At 35.5% G+C, this 22,920-nt stretch overlaps 1 protein-coding gene across 1 annotated transcript in view; it reads right to left on the bottom strand.

Moving 5' to 3' along the window:
• The window catches only part of LOC113770918 (putative receptor-like protein kinase At4g00960), a 36,351-nt gene extending 15,094 nt beyond the window's left edge, over positions 1-21,257 (bottom strand). Inside the window, exons 1-2 of the mRNA XM_027315544.1 lie at positions 20,315-21,257; positions 16,955-17,098 (exon numbers count right to left, since the gene is read on the bottom strand). Of these exons, the coding sequence (XP_027171345.1) occupies positions 16,955-17,098; positions 20,315-21,143 (973 nt within the window). The 5' untranslated portion in view covers positions 21,144-21,257. The remainder of the gene's footprint in view (positions 1-16,954; positions 17,099-20,314) is intronic.
• Positions 21,258-22,920: the final 1,663 nt, after the last annotated feature.

Here is a 22,920-nt window from a genome sequence, read left to right as displayed (position 1 = left end):
AAGAAAGAGGCGGAAATGGGGTCAAAGTATAGGCGATAGGTGTTTGGACCGAATGAAGAGCAGGAAGACAAAAGATAAAGGCCAGGTGGCAACTGCCTTCCAAGTCTAAATTTTTTTAAAGTTTGTGTTTTGACCCTTTATGCTTTGAACAATTACAATTATGCTTGCAAATTTCTTTTATAATTCCTGTGTGCAGCTTTAGCTTTTGCACTTTGTACAAATTAGTCTCAATTTTGTTTAAGACTTATCATGCATGTGCATTTGAACTTTATAAACGTTAACAAGTTAATTTAAAATATGATTGTTGAATTTTTATTTAAAATTTGTGTTAAGTATTTGATAGTGATTTGTCATTTTGTTCAATTTGTAACTCAATTATGTTTTAAGAATTTGATGTGATGCAAGGACTATGAGGTAAAAATTAACATAATTAATATATTAATAGTATTTTTCTATATATTTTTTATTTTAAAAAATTAATATATATTTATGGCATCATTTGGTTTTTAATACCGATCCAATTCGATTGACCCCTGAGCTCAGCTGAGTAGCTTGCCGGTTTGAGTTTTGAAAACATATATAGGTTATAAGTGCCACCATAGAGGGCCTTTTTGAAGCTCAGATGAGGCCAAGCTTACTTGTCCTGGTCTGGGCAATGAGAAGCTTGGCGCGATCAACCTGCAATCCTGTCTCTCACCCCATTATCAATACTTAGGATTACTTAGTACTGTGATCAAACTTTAAAGTCTGATTGGTAATTTGGTCAAATTTCATGGAAATACATGCACAATAGGTCTGACTTATAATTTGGCCAAATTTCAAGGGAGATGAATACACTTAAGTTTTACGTATCACTTCCTAACTTACTCTGGGTCCCATCTTGTATTATATTGTAATATCTCCTTCATAAACAACCTATTTTAACTCCTGTTTTTCTTCTTTAGAATTCCAAGAACCACTAACTATGTAAAAAAAATGATAATAGACTAAAATGCCAAATCTTAATTAAAAAAATCAAATTTTTACGAGTTTTTTAGTAGATATATATTTTTCATTTCTTCATCATATATTGGTTTTATTTGTTGTATTTTGATCTTTTTTTTAACCCTGTTAGTCATAGTAGAAACTCAAGGACAAAAACAAGGTTAAAAAAGGATGTTCATGCAGACATACTATAGAAGGTTAGGACAAGAGGTGGCACAAGGAGTAGAGAGAGCAGATCCATTGTGAGACAAATGTAATTAATTGTTTGATTAATGTGAATTGTAATAATACCTTTTACCATAATGATTTAATGTTTCACCTTATAATCTCCTTATGCTTTTGAAATTATCATCTTAACCCAAGCCATTGTAGATAACTGATTTTTTTTGTTAAATCAAATTTAAAGAGGGTAAATATGGTATTTGGTTGATTTCATTGCTAATATAAATTTTGTACTTTTTTTCTTGGCTAATTTTCAATTTGGACCCTTAAATTATGGACTCTCTACAACTCTAATCCTTAAATTTTAATTTTGGATGCTTTACTCCCTAAAGTATGAAATTTATCCTGCTTTAGCACTTAATAATTATTCTGTATCTTGACAACTAGTTTTGTCACAAAACAAAGAAAAACTCAATGGCTCCTCTCACAAAAGCACAAGGTAATATTGCAATTTCGGAACGACAAGGGGTTGCATGGCAAAACATTAAACCACAAAGGAGTAAAATTAATTTACCTATTTTAATATTTTCAAACTAGTGGAAAAAATGTATTCCACTATAATGGAGAATCTTTTACATGCATAGCACAAATCCTTGATCTTCTTCAATGTCCTTGTCTAAATTTGGAGAAACAAAAGTGAGTTCTTCTTAGCATTACGCCATGATAATTTCATTTTGAAGTTAATTTTGCAAATCAACACCATACATAATATACCTCATAAACTATTTCAGTTATACACAAAAGTTAAATTTGAATTAACAAATTATTGATGTTCGATTAATCATTACAAAATTTTCAATGATCTTAAACTCTTTTGTCCTGGTTTAATTGTTTCTTGCAAATTGAATGCAAAAACGTTGTCAAATGGACTTTATCTTTATTTATGCTGATGAACCAATCAAAATAAAATAATAACATAATAATATGAGTTTTAAAAACCGTATATTAGATAAATGGATGAATAACTAAAGGGAAACGAAATGGAGAGCAGCCCAATCAAGCCATCATACCTAAAGGATTCTACGATGGCCACCATACTATTAAATCAATATATACTCTATAGTCAATTAATGTCCTAATGCTTGCAAAAAAGCTAAATATGTACATAATTACTGTCCTAAGAATTATAAGTCCACTTAAAATTCTACAAAATCCACACTCATGACAATTATTCCACACTCATGATATGTAGATCTAATATTGTTAATCTCAATTACAAATGCATTAAAGGTGTGGATCTAAAATAAAGTTATGTGAATACAGCTCTTTCATTTTCATTTTCGATCCAAAATTCAATACAAACAAAAAAAAATTGTAAGAATTAACTCTGTTTTTAATCCACCAGGAAAAAAAAAAGGGCCAGAGCAAGGTTCCAGAACACGCCTTTAGAGGGACAAGGAGCAGGGCCAATAATAAAATTTAAGTTTGGCATAGGCGGTGGTACATTTAGGTGGATTTTCTTAACTTTTTCCATGGATCTTCATGAACTAAATCTAATAACTTCACCACAAAGTTGGAGAGTCTAGTTTTGGTAAAAACTTGATTCATTAGCGAGAGTGAGTTTCAAGTGCGTTAGAAAATGATCTCACAAGGCAAGAGTTAAAAGTGATATTTTACCTGATTCACCGGGGTTTAGAGCAAATAGTGGATTCTATTCCCTATAACTTCTGTTTAGTTGATTCTTCCATTCTTGTGATTTTCCTTAGTTTACTTATTTTTCTTACCTTCAATTTAGATTTTCTATATTTGAGGCTATTTAGATAATAAAGCAAGTGAAAAAGTCTTAGTAATTGTTAATTTGCCCCTCGTGGGATCGAAAATAGTAATACCTCCTATACTCATTAAACAAACTATATACTTGCAGAATTCAAGGTAATTAGATTATTAAATTTGGTGTAAGGCGAGACCTCGTCAATTGGATAAATATTGAATGGAAACTAAAGGAAACGTAATGGAGAGAAGCCCAACCCAGTTTCGCAAGTCAAGCTATCATACCTAAGGGATTCTACGATGGAGACCACGCTATTATTTCAATATATATTCTATAGTTAATTACAATTCTAATGTTTGCAAAAAGGCTAAATATGTAGATAATTACTGTCTTAGGAAGTATAAGTCCACTTAAAATTCCACCATAAAAGACAAATGATGAGTGCTATGATCAGTATGATGTGCTTATGCTGAAATCTATTTTGTACTACATGCCAATGATTTAATTCAATTAAAGTATCAGTATGATGATCTTCTTTAGGTATACATTTTCGTTCGGCACTAAATTTACTCTTTGTACATATTCTAAGATCATTCACACCAATTATAAATGTATTAAAGGTTTGGATTTAAAATAAAGTTATGCGAATATAGCCCTTTCATTTTCATTTTCGATCTAGAATTCAATTAAAAAAAAAATTGTAAGAATTAAAGTCTGTTTTTAACACTAGGAAAACAAAAATGGTCAGAGCAACAGTCCAGAACATACCTTTAGTGGAACTAGGAGGAGGACCGCCAGTGGAGGAATGTGAATTTGACATAGGCGGTGGTGCAGGGGATGCACTATTGTAGAAGCGGTAGAGCTCATACCTAATATTGCAGCTTGGAAGGAATACTCTGCCTCCCACTCTGATGGTACAACAAGTGGGCGGCAGCCGTGCTATAGCCTCTGAGAGACAGCGTTCGCAGCCATCTGCAGATAGATCTGGTGTGCACTGTGTAAGGGTATACAACCTCCGAAAAGCCGAAAGGTTGCCTTCTTGAACAGCAGCGGAAAGGTTGCTTTCTCGAACAGCAAACTTTTTGCCCGAGGCATCACCTGCAGCCTGATACGCGGCGTTATACAAATCTACCCTTGTAAAGGTATACCATCCTGGACCAGTGGCATTTTGTACGTTGCAAATAAACGGACCAGCTGTGGAATCAGCCTTGGAGAAGATCGTCTGGTCAGAAAAACGTACCAAGCACTCGTCATACCAAACAATAGCAGCTGTTTGATTCGGGCACTCATGAAGTAGTCGTGTGTGGGCATCTGCGACGCATTCTTTGCAAACATCAGCGCTGAGATCGCCTCGACAGAGAAAGAGGCCATAGACCTTGTTTGAAGGGTCATCGCCAGTACTGAAATTATATAAGCCATTGTTGTCTGTCCGAGATGCATGCGAAGACAGATTGTAAAGCAAGAAATTCAGATTGGCTCTGTAAATGCTGCCGGAAGGACTGTTAGGATTGTATGTAATATGTCCACAGTAAGAGTCAAGAAAATGAACTGGGCTAGTGAGTGTGGTATGGAAGCCAATAAGCAAACAAAGCATGTAATAATGGAAGTGGAGCAACAAATTTCTGGAGATCATTTCAAAGGCAGGCATCAAAAGAATAAAAGGCTAAAAATCCACAAATTACAGTTGTAACATAGGTGCCAAAGTTTTGGTTGAGGGATCATGAAAGTTGTACAGGTCACGAAAACGAGTAGTCTATAAGATGACTTTATTTTAGCAAGTCGGTCAACCAAGTAGCCTGGACGTGAACCATCAGCTGAATGGTCTCTAACGAAAATTCAATGCGTCAGTAATAGATTTTGACCGTTTGACAAAAAAAAAATAGAATGGATTTTGACGGGATTGCAAATTTCAGGATGCTAACAAATATCAAACAACGTCATCGTGGAGGATAATTGTAATTTGACTAATGCTCTATTGAGTAAGAACCTCTACCTACTAGTTCAATACTTTTAAGAAAAAGTTCTCTATATATATTTAAAAGGATAAATTATACACATAATCCCTATACATTCATTGATTGCACACATGACAACCCTAATATTTTCAATATTCATATAAACCCTCTATGGTTTCATATAAAATAGAAATTTTACAAAAAAATATCTTATGTTACACTATTAGTTGAACTACTATTATTGCCCTTACTTAAATATTAAATCGAACAACAATTTGACCACCTTGTATAAAGTTATAGAAGAATTATGTGGATAAATACAAAATTCATAGAAGGTTAAAGTGGATATTTATAAATTGCAGGAGCATTAAGTGGATATTATTAATTCACCACATGCATTTTTGGAGCGCATCTAGTTCAATCACTGTAACCATTGATGTTTTCCGTCTATTTTTCATATTACATGAAACAATAGGGGTTTATGATATTTTGAAATGTAAAGAAGATTATATATATTAATATAAAAATCCAAGGGGATTACATGTAATTTACCATAAAATCCTGTAAAGTCTGTCGCATTTTAATTGAATTGAAACTTTCCAATAATTTTCGTTGTCAAAAATGCCAATAAACTGTCCCACTACTTGTGTTTGCAATACATACGTGTTCACCATTTTGTCAAACTGATTTACATTTCTTAAATTCTTCTTCTTTTGATTAATTCAAAGGAACCCTCAAGGAAAGCAACGTCTACCCATTTATTAATGACCAATTCGCGTTGCTTTGTTTTAAAAAATTCTTCAAGTTTAAGGGCCACTTTTTGAACATATTCACAAGGGTGCCTGCAGCATCAGTAAGAAGCGACCATTATGATGATTGTTGATCTTTGTTTTTGCAAGAAACCGGTCACAATAGAGCTACTCCTGTAAATCCTCGTTTATGTTATCAGTTTTTGTGAACCAGGGTTTTTCGAGAATGAAAAGGAACTAATATTCTCTTGCTCCATATTCTAACTCAAGCGATGACCAACCTAAAAATCCCCACTACACTACTAAGTAGTAGGCCATAATATATGCTTGCTTGCTGTGGATGAGAGAGAGAGGATTGGAGGAGGAAAAGAAAGAAGGAAATCTTTGTTATTGTTTTACATTAGAATCTTTAAGAATACCCTATGGTACCTTATGATCATGTTTTAAAGCATATAATCCTGAAAATCTAATGATGAAATAAGAAGAATTCGTGGCTGAAGATTTGGTTTCAATGATGAAGGCTTGACAATTTCATGATTTTGCACTTTCAAGATCGTGATCATACTAGAAAATTGGAGCCTACTAAACATATAGATCTAGTACCTTTTATCCAATCTCCTAAGTGCACGTAATAGAAGGACCTAACTTTTAAAAAAAAGACAATCAAATTTTCAAGCATAACGAAAGCCAAAAATATTGTATCGAGTGAAAGTCAAGCTTAAAATTGAAACTCATATCCAGCTGGACATTGATTTCGAACCGGAGATGGCAACATCATTGAGCATGTTGAAAATAAGGCTCAGCCCGATTCGATTACACTTCGGTCCACACCAACCCTCGTCAATTCATTCGAGGTCTAAACAGCAACCTATCCTTTCTTGACATGCGTCACAATAAACTATCAATAGATACCATTAGGGAATGGCTTCAAACCCTTTGCTCTATTAATTTTGTCCTGAGAAATTAAGTGGACTTTGTTTTGTATGTACATCATTGGTCCCTCTTAACTAATTGTAAATAGTTCTTTAAAAAACTCATGAAGTAGCATATTGCATTTGAAATCATGATGGGATGGAGCAGTGGCGGTGCCAGGAATTTGTTATGGAGGGAGACGGGGGAAACTAAGGTTGAGTATAACTTTATTACAAAAAAAGGAATAAATCAAGATTAAATGAGCAAAAAAAATTCAAAACGTTGAAATAAATTTTAGTGGTTATATTTTGATTGATTTTTAGCCCTAGGAATTTTATCTTAGTTGAATTTCGGAAGAGTCGTAATATTTGGAAAATGTTGACTATTATATATATATATATATAATAGTCAACATTATATATTTTATCTTTAAAAATTTATTTTATTTTATTGCAAACAAAACCACGGTACATAGAGCCAGCGTTGTTCGTCTAACTAACCCTGGTAGGACTACCCCCGGTTACCACAAAGACGGACTGAAGGAACTGCTAGCCTATCTAACTGTAGCGCAGACCGCGCCTTCCGTGGGAGATCTGCCCTAGTTGTAAAGATAACATCTCGCCGTAGCCCCGATGATGCTAGGGCATCCGCCACTATATTTGCTTCCCAAAATATATGGGCCACCTTAACTCCCAGTTGCGCCACCAACCACTGTATATGACGAAGGGTGTTGACCAAAGGCCAACGAGCAGCTCCGCAAGACGACACCAGGCTCACCAAAGTACTTGAGTCCACCTCCGCCACCACCTGTGTTACATGCCGCTCATGGCATAGTTGCAAACCTGTTAGCAGAGCCTTCGCTTCTGCCGTGATCACATCGGCCTCCCCGAATTCTTTGTAGAAGGCAAATACCAAGCTACCATCTGTGGATCGCACTATCCCTCCCCCCGATGCGCCGGCCTCGGCGACGCTCGCATCTGTGTTCAACTTGAACGCGTGCCCTACTGGTTTTGACCACACGATTGCTCGGGGCACAACGTGCCTCCTCTTGGCCCTTCCCAAAGCCGCCCACTCACAGTCAACGTCCCCCTTGAAATTGTCCCGCCTCAACCGTCCTCCTCTACCCATTTGCCCAATAAATGAGGACACCTGTACGATAATCTGGTTAGGGGCCATGACTGCACCCTCAAATCGAGCTGCATTCCGAGACTTCCATATAAACCAGAGAATCACCAGAGAGAGGAGAACCCTAATGTGGTTACTCCTCACCCAACCGTGGGAAAAAAACCAACTGGCGAGTCGCGCATGCACCTCTCCGCCTTGCGTCAAAATACCAAACCGACTAGCGAAATAACCCCACACCTCTGTTGCCACTGGTCCGGTAACTAAAAGGTGCTCAACTGACTCTGTCGCACTCCCACAACAGGAACACCGAGATACCAAGGGCCTTCCCCTTTGTTGTAAGATTCCATCCAATGGCACCCACTGCCTCAGGACACGCCACCCAAAGAAGGAGATCTTCCTGGGAATCACCGGACTCCATACCAGGGAGTCAACAGAGGAGATGTTCCTATTTTTGCGGAGCTGCTCCCAGGCTGATGTGATGGAGAACTCACCTGTCTGAGACGGCGCCCAAATCATCCGATCCCGCATGCCAGGAAAGACACGTAAGTAGAATCTTTTCCAAAATATACCCTGGAACCATGTTGCGCAGGCGCTGCCTATCCCACCCAGTGTCTATGAAGAGCTCCCCCACCAAGAGGTGCGAATGGCTTGCCCCAGGCACCAGCTGGGCAAGCGGGACGTCAGCGCACCACCTGTCATGCCAAAAGTCTACGAGTCCATCGCCCAGACACCATCGAATGTTTCCTTCCGCGAATTCCCGAACCTCCAATAGACGACGCCACATAGCCGACGGCCGTGGTATTGTAACCAGCTCTGGGTGTACTCCTTTCACATACTTGCAATGCATGAAGTTTGACCACGGCGACTCGTTCTCTCTCAGTTTCCACCACAGCTTGCAGGCAAACGCCTTCGATAGTGTCTCGAGCGAGCGAAACCCCAGGCCCCCTTCTTCAACCGGGTAACACACTTTCTCCCAAGCCGCCCAATGAATGCGCCGGGAATCCGAGCTATCCCAAAGGAAGGCGTTACAGAGTCGCGCCATTGCCCCCAGCACCGCCCGTGGAGGTTGGAGGACTTGAAGCCAGTATAAAGGTATCGAACTCAGCACGTGCCGTATGAGCACGATCTTGCCACCCATAGACAGCAGTTTCGAGCTCCAATGAAATAGTCTCTGCCGCATCTTGGCCAAGAGGCCATCAAAGATCCCACACGTAATCCTGCCACGAGTTAGAGGGATGCCTAGGTAAGTGAAAGGAGGTCTCTGCTCGTTGAAACCAAGGATGGACCTTACTAACCCCAGATGTGCCTCTCCCAGCCTTGGGGATGGAGAAAAGGAACTCTTGCTGACATTCACCGCTTGGCCCGAATATGACTGGTATGATTGGAGGAAGTCTCTGATTGCCGTTAATGCATCTGAGGAGCAACGTGTGAAGATAATCGTGTCGTCTGCAAAGGCTAAATACGGAACCCGAGACCCAGCTGCCATAAAAAATCTACTTGTCTTTTCCTCAAACAACTGCTGGAGTCCCCTGCCAAGGAATTCAGCAACAAACAAAAATAAGGCAGGGGAAAGGGGGTCACCCTGTCGCACCCCTCGGGTGGATTTGAAGAGCTATTTTATATTTTGATTATTCTATTGACAAGTTTTTTTTTTATATTATCAATAACTATAACCTTGTCTAAAACCATTCTTTTAGTTCTCCTAATCATTGCAGTAGAACTAGTTAAATTCACTATATTCATTAACACAAAACAGAAACATTGAAGTTTATCTAATTGAAAAATAGAAGAAGTAATTATCAATTTTATTTAATCTAAAATGACAATTTATCGGACTAATGAGGAAAGGATAATTATAAAATTATTGTTATTATAAATGTAATCTAATGACACCCAAGATCCAAATTCATTTAATTTATATATATTAAATGCACAAAATAAAAGTTTCATCTTTGAATGAATATATAAAGAAAGTTGTAACCAAGAAAATCTAAAAGTCAATTTTTGTCTTCCATCAAAACGAAACATAGAAAAACAAAAGATTTGCCCAATAGCTAAACTGAATGCTGGAGGCTTGGGTAGATGAATTAATGAAACATTGCAAATAAAATTATCTTAGGACAAAATTTTATATAGAAATTTACAAGACGAAAATCAAGAAGTTACACAGGATAGGATATGGAATTTGCTTGGTTGTCTTTTTAAGGGAAAAAGAATAATTAAAAAAGAAGACAATAGGTAATGGTGGGATGGTGGGTTTTTCAATTGTTTTGACTTGGGCTTTCTGCTATAGGATTGGATAACTAAATTGGTATTGGGCATTCTTATTTTTCATGGAAGTAGTTGACATGGTGGAATTTTCGGTGCCATTTGAATTTGGTTTTGGATGGGAATCAGAGTTGGACTTTCTTTGTTTTATTAGTACGAGACACATGCATAAATGTTAGGGGACAGACTTCTTGTTGTTTTAAACTTTAAGAATAATTTGTAAGTAAAATTAAAAGAAAAAGAATAATTTATAGGCACTTGCTTGGTGTCAAAAGGGCACTTGTTAACAAATCTATATTTCATTCGAAATATTATATATAAACACACATTAATAATCATTATCCGTCAGATAGACCGATTTTAAATAAAGACCCAAGAACACTTGCTCTATGACAAGGAAGACAAAAAACAGCGGAAATTTTATTTTTTTCATTTATAATTACATTAAGACTTTTTTATATGATGCTTAAAGCACCAAATAAGCATATAGAAAAAGGAAATTGGCCCACCATTAAACCTTTAAAATTACCACCCTGAAGTACAGCACATTAGCAAACAAATTACCCTTTTCAAAAAAAAAAAACAGAGACCCACTCCTTATGGTGCTTTAAGGGCACAAAATATAAACCCAAAAGATAAGACAACATTTAAATCAGTAACTAATCTAATCTAATTGTATTAGATGATGTCTAATTTGATATGGATAAAACATTTACATATCTTAACTAAGGGTGCACATCAGGATCATCATGATTTGAGACTTTTTAGGCACCCAATTATGCATTGCGACCTAAACTTCATTTTAAGTGTTCTACTGTTACACTAATACACCATCACCTATTATATCTGGACACCAATTTGAGTTAAAAAGTTTTAAAAAAATGATGAAATACAGAGTCCTCCTTAAAGTGCCAATAGTTTTTCCTGTCAATCACAACATCACAGATCACAATTCCCTGGCTTTTCCTTACCCAGAAAAATAAAGAATGAAGTGAAGGAAAGAAAAATCCAAGATGAAGAATAAGATAAGAAATATTTTGTTGATCTGCCATTATCTCTCATACACTTGCTAAGATATTCACTTGTATAATTTTGGGTTGTTAATTTTGTATTTTTTAATATCAATTTCCATACTCTAAATTTCATCTATGCATTTGGGGATTTCGTAGAATTTTATATACCTTTAAATTCTCAAGATTTCTAGGTTATTTGTGATTGTATAAATGCATCAACTATCCTTTTTCTTTTTTGCGTAATCATTGATAGTTGGGATAGCCATCATATTTACACAATTATTTGAATGGTTTTTTCTTTGCTTAAAGGAAAGGGAAAAAGATTGGCTAAGTTACATTAAAAAGAAGAATAGAAAAAGGTAAGTGCAACAAAGAAAAGAATAAAGAAAAAGAGAAAATTAAATGACAAAATTGGGCAAATACTTTAAACCAAAAAAAAAAAGAAGAAGGAATAACAAATACGAAGAATGTATGAATGCAAGTAATACTTAAGAAAGCTTAGGTGATAATAAATCATTGAACGCTGAAAAAGTTCCAAATCAGGACGAATCTGATATAATTTAAACTCCTTTTAACTAATAACACACTCCAAGAATTGTGAACCAAGACAGCCTTTATATTGGTTTTGTTACCAAACGTATACATTGTAAACCCGGGCTATCCTTCATAATTCGTTGGTACAATGATATAATTGATAGACTCAGTTTGGAAGCCAACTTTGCTATGTACAAATGATAAAAGTTCAAGACACATTGTTTGTTCGATCAGCTGGGGATTAATGTTCATAAATAAAATTGCTCTTCTATTTTTAAAAAATATCTAAAGAGCGACAACAACTTGCATTTTCTTTCAAGCACATCCTTATACCCCTAAGGTGGAAGAAGTCAATTAGTGTGAAGAAGCAAACATTGAAACGATCCCCTAATTTCCAACAATAGTGGGCAAATTTAGATACCTTCCTGGTAAATGAATCATGCCTCAAAATCTAGAACATAATGCTGATGATGAACTTGATATTTTCTTCCAGAATTGGCCTATTTCTTCCTTCATCTGGGATATGGTTCAGTAATTGATGCATCATTGACAGAGCTTGGAGCTGAAATTCTCTTAGTGTTGGATTGATCAACTTTCAGCTCGTCTACCCTGCTCTCCGATCCATTGCTCCGGAAAACTGCCGGACGATGTGGAGTTGGTAGGGAAACAGAACCAGGATTGAGCATGCAGACCACGGAAGCCATTGTGGGTCTTTTACTGGCATCTTCTTCAACACATAGTAAGCCAACTTGGATGCATTGAATGACTTCATTTCTGGCATAAGAATCTCCAATGCTTGAATCCAAAAGAGCTAAAGTTTGGCCGCGTCTCCAATGGTTCCAAGCCTTTTCGAAATAATCCCACTCATAAGGTGTACATTCTTAAAAACTTCAATTAGCTTAAATAGATATACAGGTAAATGTCAATATTCACAATAGGCAATTGTCAATACTCTCTATTTCAAGTTTAATCATATAAAAAGATGGATTGATCTTTCCTACACTAACAGTGTATACACTGTTGTTAGTGTTTGATGAACAACAACTATGCAAAATTTGGATTTCAAATTTAACTTTTACACACATATCATGAATCCAAAGGTGATAATTGTTAGGGTATCAGGCCAATTATTTGAAAAAGAAAAGACCAACAATTTAATAGAAAACAATATCTAGCATGAACAATGAACAACACACAAGAATTAACGTGGTTCGGCTTAATCACCAAGCCTACATCCACGGAGAGAAAAACTTGTTCTTACTATGAGAAAAACACCACAAGATTACAACTTGATTCCCAAGCCCCAACTCTTGTATAACCCTCTCACCCACTAAGAACTCTCTCACTCCTTTCTTGTATGTTTGTAGTATGCCAATCTACCTATTTATAGAGAACATTACTTGGCCAAAAAACCAAATAACAATTAGAAACCAATACTAATTCCTAAACTCATATAGAGTAGGAAATAACATTTAATTCTAAACCAAATAGGACTTTACTTGACTACTACTTTAAGTAACTAAAATCTAAGTAGGAAACTAGTTACTTCCACACCAAATAAGAATTCTACTAAAAGAAATTAAGCCAATTTCCTAACAAATCTCCACCTTGGCGAAAATTTCTTTTAGCAAACACAGCAAATCATCCAAAAAAAAACTCCATTTGCCTTTTCCCACCAAGTCCCTTGGTGCCTAGCTACACACTTGAATCAATACGGTCTTGTTTTCAATTGATTCAATCGGTAAATGAACGTGTGTAGCTAACCGAGTCCAACATCTAGTTGACTCGCGAGAGGGGCCTCAATTCACCCTCTCCCATAGCAGGTTTTTTACTCTCACCACCATTTGTAATTTGAGAGCATTCTTGGATCCCCTTCGCTCCCAATCCATTGAGGTATTCAAATGGTACAAATTACCATACTTCTTCCCCATCAACAAGACCGTCTCGCCATATGTGATTTTCAAGACTCCACCTGCAGCGGAAAAATGGTAATCCTCGGAATCTAATTGCTCAAAGAAATTAGATTCCTTCGTAACTTTGGGACATAAGCCATACCACCCAAAGAACGAATCTCTCCATTCAACATTTTTATTTTTACCACTCCAACACCTTTGACTTGACAAGTAGATCCATCACCCAATGACATAAAACCTGCCTTCTTTCTTTGAAGAGTATTAAAATAATCTAACCTGGAGCAAACATGTGAAACACATCCAGAATCTAAAATCCAACCATCACGAGAAGAAGTATTATTACCTTTGGAGATTGTGAGAATATCTCCACCCGATGCATATCCAGCAACATTATTATAGTCATTCTCATCATTTTTCTTTCGATGAGGGCAATATCTTTTGATATGGCCAAACTCATGACAACCAAAACACTGGATTCCACCCGTTCTCTTGGCCTTTGAACCACCTGCCTTAGATTCACCGCCAAATGGTTTTCCTCTTTTATTCTCACCTCGAGCAAATAAAGCAGCTTCTTGTGTCACATCTTGGTTTGCCTTCCTTTGTTTTTCATGATCCAACAAAGAAGACTGCACATTCTCGAACTCTAAAGTGTCCTTCCCATATAACAGGGTCGTCACGACACTTTCGTAAGAATCAGAGACTGAGGTAAGAAGTAAAAGGGCCTTATCTTCTTCCTCAATATCCACGCCAACCTTTTGGAGTTGATCCAAAATTCCATTGAACGAATTCATGTGATCCATGAGACTGCCACCCTCCACCATCTTTAGTGCATAAAGTTGCCGCTTTAGATGCAACTTATTGGATAAGCTTTTAGCCAGATAAAGCTTTTCCAATTTTTTCCAGAGGTTTGCTGCAGAATCTTCCTCATCTATCACATTATTTATGATGTTGTCCGCCACATAGAGCCGAATCGTGCTCGCACACCTTGCGTCCAACTCCTCAAACTCATCATCATTCATGCTCTCTGGCTTCTTGTTCTTTCCATTCAACGCTTTTGCCAAACCTTGTTGAACTAGAACATCCTTCACTCTTCTTTGCCAAAGAGTAAAACTTGTAGTTCCATTAAACGGTTGAATTGGAAACTGTATAGTTCCAAACCCCATGGTATACCACCACCCACTCAATTTCAAATAATTAATCAAAACCCCAACGGAGCTCTGATACCACTTGTTAGGGTATCAGACCAATTATTTGAAAAAGAAAAGACCAACAATTTAATAGAAAACAATATCTAGCATGAACAATGAACAACACACAAGAATTAACGTGGTTCGGCTTAATCACCAAGCCTACATCCACGGAGAGAAAAACTTGTTCTTACTATGAGAAAAACACCACAAGATTACAACTTGATTCCCAAGCCCCAACTCTTGTATAACCCTCTCACCCACTAAGAACTCTCTCACTCCTTTCTTGTATGTTTGTAGTATGTCAATCTACCTATTTATAGAGAACATTACTTGGCCAAAAAATCAAATAACAATTAGAAACCAATACTAATTCCTAAACTCATATAGAGTTGGAAATAACATCTAATTCTAAACCAAATAGGACTTTACTTGACTACTACTTCAAGTAACTAAAATCTAAGTAGGAAACTAGTTACTTGCCACACCAAATAAGAATTCTACTTAAAAGAAATTAAGCCAATTTCCTAACAATAATGTATACACTGTCTGATATATGAGATTTATTCATAAAAGATTTCGAATCGCAACCTTTTTTCCCATCATTGTAGTTAAGTATAACCTGAGAAAGAAGTACAATGGTCTTTACTGAAATTTACAAGTACTCTACTTTGAGTGTGTGACAACGTACAAAACGAGACAAAGAATAGTGATTATGACAAGTCTTGCATCCGACATCTAAAAATTTCCATAAGAAGCACATAAACAGAAATACGTATTTATTTAGGGCAGGTAGTTCATAAATTGTCATGCCATTTTGGTCTGGTTCACACAAAAAATGGTATTGCAAGTTTAGGTGAATTTAACAATGAAAAAAAAAGAAAAGATAAAAGGTTGAAAATTAGGAGTGCCAATATCAAATCCTCCTCCCCAGTTCTGCAAAAGCCAAAAAAAAAAAAGAAAAAAAAGTAACAACGATAGCAAAGGTTTTGCAATTTGTACTTACATAGCTTAGAAGGTCTTCGGAATCTCTAGATTGATGGAAGTCACTGCTCTTCTTGCCCGTGACAATTTCCAAAATTACAACCCCAAAACTAAACACGTCTGACTTTAGTGAGAACTGACCCCACCTTGTGTATTCAGGAGCCATATAACCACTACAAGCCACAACGATTGTTATAATCAGCACAAAGATAATCCGAATGATGCAATCAAATGGAGGTGTACATAATTTTCCATGAAAGATTCAAAGTGATATTATGTGAGAAAAGATAGTATGGGAGCAAAACTTACACTGTCCCAGCAATTCTATTTGTGTTTCCTTCATATTGATCAACTCCACAAATCTTTGCCATGCCAAAATCTGCTATCTTTGGACTCATATTTCCATCCAATAATATATTACTTACTTTGAGATCGCGATGAACAATTCTTAGACGAGAATCCTCATGCAGATAAAGAAGTCCTTTTGCTATACCTCCAATGATATTGTAACGTCTTGACCAGTTCAATGATCGTTTATTTTCTGGATCTACACAAATTTAAACAATAACTCCAGAAAGCATATGTTTAGCTTTTAAAATATAAATGCACTCCACAGACACTTCACCCTAAAGGTTTTAAATTGTCCCACTTCAGTATAATTATTAATGAAATCATCCCACTTTGACAATTGAGTGAGTGATTGTAATGATGTGTGACAAATGTGAAATATCCAAAATTAAAGTTTAAAAACTAAAGTTTGAGTGCGTCTGCGGTTTAAGGGTCTAAACTAGAATTCACATAAAATGGCGAATTGTCCGTCATTTCCATAAAATGGCAAGTCACATGGAACAACAAAAAATTACTATAAGTATGTCTAGATTGAACCCACCAAAGAGAAAGTAGTCAAGGCTTTTGTTGGCAACAAATTCATAGATGAGTATCTTTTCTTCTCCTTCCAGGCAAAATCCCAACAGCCGAACTAGATTTCTGTGTTGAAGCTTTGCAACTACTACAATTTCATTTTTAAATTCTTCTGCACCTTGCACTGAGCTCCTTGACAGCCTTTTAACAGCTACTTCTTGTCCATTACCAAGTACACCCTGATTAAACATGCATACTAGAATTTAATTGAAATATTCAATGTGTAGATATTCAAATTCACAAAAGCAAAATATTTCATGCAAAGACCTTGTATACACGACCAAATCCACCTTCGCCAATTTTGTTATCCACAGAGAAGTTATTTGTGGCAATTTGAATTTCAGTAAAGCTATACTGTAAGGATTCGGCTGTTAAGATCTCAGCAACTCCATCTACACCAGGGATAAGCAACTTCACTCAATTTATTAGTTCAAAAACCTCTGAGGTTTCCTGTAATTGCAATCAATAAACTTTACCACTTGTTTCCGGTGCCATAGCAACATAACTCTTCCGCAATCTTCTTTTCAGGAAAACTAAAGCCATGACAAATAGCACAACAGCAACCCCAATTAATGGGACAGCAATTGAAAAAGCTGCTCGCGGGGGGCTTCGCCCTTTGCCTGGATGAAAGTTAGTTTAATTTAGCTTCGAAAGTCAGCTGATCATAGGAGATCAAGTTTATTAAACTTCGAGGCAGAGTCACTCTGAGACAGCCTTACATAGACAAAAAGCTAGAGTTGAGATCCTCTCTATTACTTTCTCACCATTTATGTGCCTAAATTTTTCATAACAATCTATTTATGTCAATAATTTTACTTCCACAAGTAGATCAACATACTTAAAATTCATTCTCATTTATGAATTTTTTGTCATTCAATTTGTACAAAACACTTTGACGGTGCAATATGGGCCAAAATTATATTTAAAAAAATGTCAAGTTTATATCTGAGGTGGGAAATCACCCAACGATGTGTTTCCTCTGCGGTGTTTTTTGTTCTTTTGTCATGTATTTGTTTTTAGTTATTCCATTTTGATTTTTTATGACCCTACATGAAGAATACATGGCAATATGCATAGTTATTAAACTCGATCGGACAAGAAATCCAATAGAGGGACCAGGGCAACAGGTGACTAGTTTAACCAATCAGTCATTAGTTGAAGTAGTGGGTACTAAATTAATATTTACAAATATAAAATAGTAATAAAGTGCTTTTAAATACTAATTGTTATACTTTGAAAGATATATTATGAACATACAAATATTAATAGAAGATTCAATTTCATTTTACTGTACTTGCATATAATTAAATAACACATTCAAATATAGAACAAAATTGTATCACTTATTTTCAAAGATATAGCATTATTTTTATTATTTTATCTTTCAAAAATAAAATAATTTTTAACAACTCAAATATTGTAAGTTTGAAAGTTAAAAGAATTAATTGTATAACAAAAAAGTAAACAAGTTTATGTAATAAAACATTTAATTATCAAGTAAAAACTAAGCAAGTAGTAAAATTTTATACACATTTAAATGAAAATCCAACATACAAATCTAGTCAAAAGTATATTACACTTTATTTCAAAAACAATGATCCACAATTGTATTAGAAAAAAGAACCCAGTCAAGTGGAAAACCGGACAGGCTCTAATTGAACCACCATGTCAAACAGGTTTGATCGGACCAATTCATTCTCCAATCAAACTAGAAATCCTTTCGGCCGGATGGTCGAGTTATTGGTAGGATTAAACGAATCGAATCACCTACGAGCAATTCAATCCAAAGCTCGACTCGAACTCGATCAACATCAAACTCGAGTCGAGCTCAACCTGATCAAGTCGAACTCGAATTTAAATCGAGTTCAAAGATATTCAGCTCATTAGTTCATAAGCCGACTTAATTATATATATATATAATTTTTTATTTTAATAGTAAAATTACGTTTATATTCCTAATATTTTATTATTTGTTAAGAAAATTATTATTTTATTCCCTTTTTAAAAAATAAAATAATTTTTTTAAACTCGAGTTTGAATTCAAACTCAATTCAAATTTGAGTCAAGTTCGAGCTCAAGTTGTTACATTGAGAGCTTGTTGAGTTCAAGCTCGAGTTTGAGCTTGATAAAACTAAGTCAAGTTTGAATCGATTAAACCAAAGTCGACTCTACTCAACTCATTCATAGCCTATTTCATTGGGCTGATTGTTTCAACTACTAGGGTCACGCCAGGTTCAATAACTATAGGGGATGAAATAAAAAGTAAAACAAAAAATCCATTGTGAAACAAATGTAAAAAAATTTTATTTGGCAAGAAAACAATGATAGGATTTAAAAGTGGAGGAGAAAGGAAATTTGAATTTAAGATCTCTAAATCCTAAGGTCTCAACCTTAGCCACTAAGCATATAGTGCGTTACCTCATGATCTCTTGTGCGTGTGAAATTATCCTATTATCCTGGCCCCTTAAACTTTCTTTGAAAGTGGATCACTGATTTTTCCTTTTTAGGCTAAATTAACTTCAAAGAGGGTAAATATGGTATTGGTTGATTTCAATGCTAATATTTGTCTTGTATCTTTTTTTCTCAGCTATTTTCTACTTTGGGCTCTTGAACTATAGACATACTACCACTTTAATCATTAAATTTCAAAGTTAGCACTTTATTTCTTAAAATATGAAATTCATCTTACTTTAGTTCTTAATAATTGTATTCAAAATTTTGACAGCTAGTTTTGTCACAAAACAAAGAAAGATCAAATGGCTTCACGTTGCCAAAGCACAACTAAGGTAAAATTGCGATTTTGAAACCACAAGGGGTTAAGAGGCAAAACATTAAACCACAAAGAAGTAGCATTAATTTAATTATTTAATATCATATTGCAAACTAGCAAACAAATATATTGCACTATAACGGAAAATCTTTTATATGCATACAATACATCATCGATCTTCTTCAATGTCTTTGTCCTAAAGTGGAAAAACTAAAATGGATTCTTCTTTGCATTATGCCATAGTAATTTCATTTTTTTACATCAATTTTGCTATCAATAGCATTCATAATATAACTCATGTACTATTTTAGTTAAACTCAAAAGTTAAATTAAAAATACCAAACTTTTTCCATTTGATTAATCATTGCAAAATTTTCCATGAACTTAAACCCTTTTACACTATATAAATGTTTCTAGCAAATTGAATGCAAAAACTTTCTCAAATGCACTTTATATTCATGTATGCTGATCAAGCAATCAAAATAAAATTATAACATAAGTATATGAGTTTTAAAAACCATATCATAGATAAATGGATAGATAACTAAATAAAAACGTAATGCAAAAGTGCCCAACCCATTTTCGGACGTCAGGCCATCACGGTTAAAGGGATTCCGCAATGACCATAACAATACTACTTCAACAGTTGAACATATATTCAATAGTTATTACAGTCCAAATGCTTGCAAAAAGACTAAATTTACTGTCCATAAATGACAAATGATGGATCCAAATTTGCATGTGATCTGCTAATGCTGAAATCTTACTGTTGCGTATTCAACTAAAATTTGACTTAGAAAATTCAATAAGTTACGTGGTGGTCTTCTATAGGTACATATTTTCGTTTGAAAGTGAATTCACACCCCTCATCCTATATTTACATATTCTACTAACTTCAATAATATTAATTCCAATAATAAAGGTATGAATTTAAAATGAAGGCATGTGAATTTAGTACTACAAACAAGAAATTGTAAGAATTAAGATTGTATTCAACACCAATTCCAAGAAGAGACGGCCATAGCAAGGCTGCAGAACTTACCTTCAGTGGATTTAGGAGGAGGACCGCCAGGAGAGTTTGGCGATGCAGAGGATACAGTATCATAGAAGCTGGAGACCTCATACCTCAGGTTACAGCTTGGATAAATTACTCTCCCTCCCTGCTTCTTGGAACAGCACGCGGGTACATCTATTATAGCCTCTGTGAGGCACCTTTTGCAGTCATAAGGGGATAGATCTGGTGTGCACTGCGTAAGGGTATACAATCTCTTTTGATCAGTGGAATAATTGCCTTCTTCGACAGCAAACTTTTTGCCCGTGGTATGATTTGCAGCCTTATCCACAGCGTTATGCAACAAATTGATCAATACCATTTTGAATTTGTCCCAGTCAGGTCCAGGGACATCGAATGGATTGCGCCTAGTCAAATTCTCTCCCAAATCAGCCCTGGAGAAGATCGTCTGGTCAGAAAAACGTAACAAGCACTCGTCATACCAAACAATAGCAGCTGTTTGATTCGGGCACTCCTGAAGTAGTCGTGTGTGGGCATCTGCGACGCATTCTTTGCAAACATCAGTGTTGACATCACCTCGACAGAGAAAGAGGCCATAGACCTTGTTTGAAGGGTCATCGCCAGTACTGAAATTATAGAAGCCATTGTTGTCTGTCCGAGATGCATGCGAAGACAGATTGTCAAGCAAGAAATTCAGATTGGTTCTGTAAATGCTGCCGGAATTGTATGTAATATTTCCACAGTAAGAGTCAAGATAGTTCCAGGGGCTTGTGTCGCTGGAAGTGGAACAACAATATTCAATGGTATGGAAGCTAAGCAAACAAAGCATGTAATATTTGAAGTGGAACAACAAATTTCTGGAGATCATTTCAAAGGAAGGCATCAAAAGAGTAAAAGGCTAACAACCTACAAACTAGATTGGTAGATTAGGAGCCAAATTAAGTATTGTTTGAGGGATCATGAAAGTTGTATAAGCCAGGAAAACTTATGGCCTGGGAAAACTTGACCTTGGCAGACAGCTAACTCGCCTGGACGTGAACCATCAGCTGAATGGTCTCTAACCAAAATTCAATACGTCAGTAATATATTTTTACCGTTTGACCAAAAAAAAATAATGGATTTTGACGGGAATGCAAATTTCAGGATGCTAACAACTATCAAACAACGTCATCGTGGAGGATAATTGTAATTTGACTAATGCTCTATTGAGTAAAGTGGACCCAAATTGAATCTCTATCTACTAGCTCAATACTTTTAAGAAAAAGTTCTCTATATATAGTTAAAAGGATAAATTACACACATAATCCCCTATAGATTCATTAATTTTCAATATTCATATAAACCTCTATGGTTTCATATAAAATAGAAATTTTACAAAAAAAATATCTTATGTTACACTAATAGTTGAACTACTATTATTGCCCTTACTTAAATATTAAATCGAATAACAATCAGACCGCCTTGTATAAAGTTATAGAAGAATTATGTGGATAAATACAAAATCTATAGAGGGTTAAAGTGGATGTTTATAAATTGTAGGAGCATTAAGTGGATATCATTAATTCACCACATGCATTTTTGGAGCACATCTAGTTCAATCACAATAACCATTGATGTTTTCTGTCTATTTTTCATATTACATGAAACAATAGGGATTTATGCGGATATTTTGAAATGTAAAGGAGATCATATATTAATAAAAAAATCCAAGGTGATTACATGTAATTTACCATAAAATCCCGTAAAGTCTGTCACATTTTAATTGGATTGGAACTTTCCAACAATTTTCGTTGTCAAAAACGCCAATAAACTGTCCAACTACTTGTTTTGCAGTACATACGTGTTCACCATTTTGTCAAACTGATTTACATTTCTTAATCTTCTTTTGATTAATTCAAAGGAACCCTCAAGGAAAGCAACGTCTACCCATTTATTAATGACCAATTCCGTGTTGCTTTGTTTTAAAAAATTCATCAAGTTTAAGGGCCACTTTTTGAACATATTTACAAGGGTGCCTGCAGCATCAGTAAGAAGCGACCATTATGATGGTTGCTGATCTTTGTTTTTGCAAGAAACCGGTCACAATAGAGCTACTCCTGTAAATCCTCGTTTATGTTATCAGTTTTTGTGAACCGGGTTTTTCGAGAATGAAAAGGAACTAATATTCTCTTGCTCCATATTCTAACTTAAGCGATGACCAACCTAAAAATCCCCACTACACTACTAAGTAGTAGGCCATAATATATGCTTGCTTGCTGTGGATGAGAGAGAGAGGATTGGAGGAGGAAAAGAAAGAAGGAAATCTTTGTTATTGTTTTGCATTAGAATCTTTAAGAATACCCTATGGTACCTTATGATCATGTTCTAAAGTATATAATCCTGAAAATTTAATGATGAAAACAAGAAGAATTCATGGCTGAAGATTCGGTTTCAATGATGAAGGTTTGACATTTTCATTGGAGAACCTAGTAAATTCATTAATATAGGAAAAAAATAAAAAAGAGCTCTAACATTTAAAGGAAATTTGTGATCCTATTGCCAATTGCGTTTGTACACATACCTCTCAATGATCCAATATACTCTTCTTTAGACTGACCCTCCATTTCGTTGACCTCATTTTCATACGTCGAGAGCCACATACATTAAACAAAACCGCTATG

This window comes from Coffea eugenioides, chromosome 5 (genome assembly GCF_003713205.1).
Source record: "Coffea eugenioides isolate CCC68of chromosome 5, Ceug_1.0, whole genome shotgun sequence".
Taxonomy (NCBI): domain Eukaryota; kingdom Viridiplantae; phylum Streptophyta; class Magnoliopsida; order Gentianales; family Rubiaceae; genus Coffea; species Coffea eugenioides.
The sequence above is the reverse complement of the archived record's forward strand: the minus strand, read 5'-3'. Positions and strand labels throughout refer to the sequence as shown.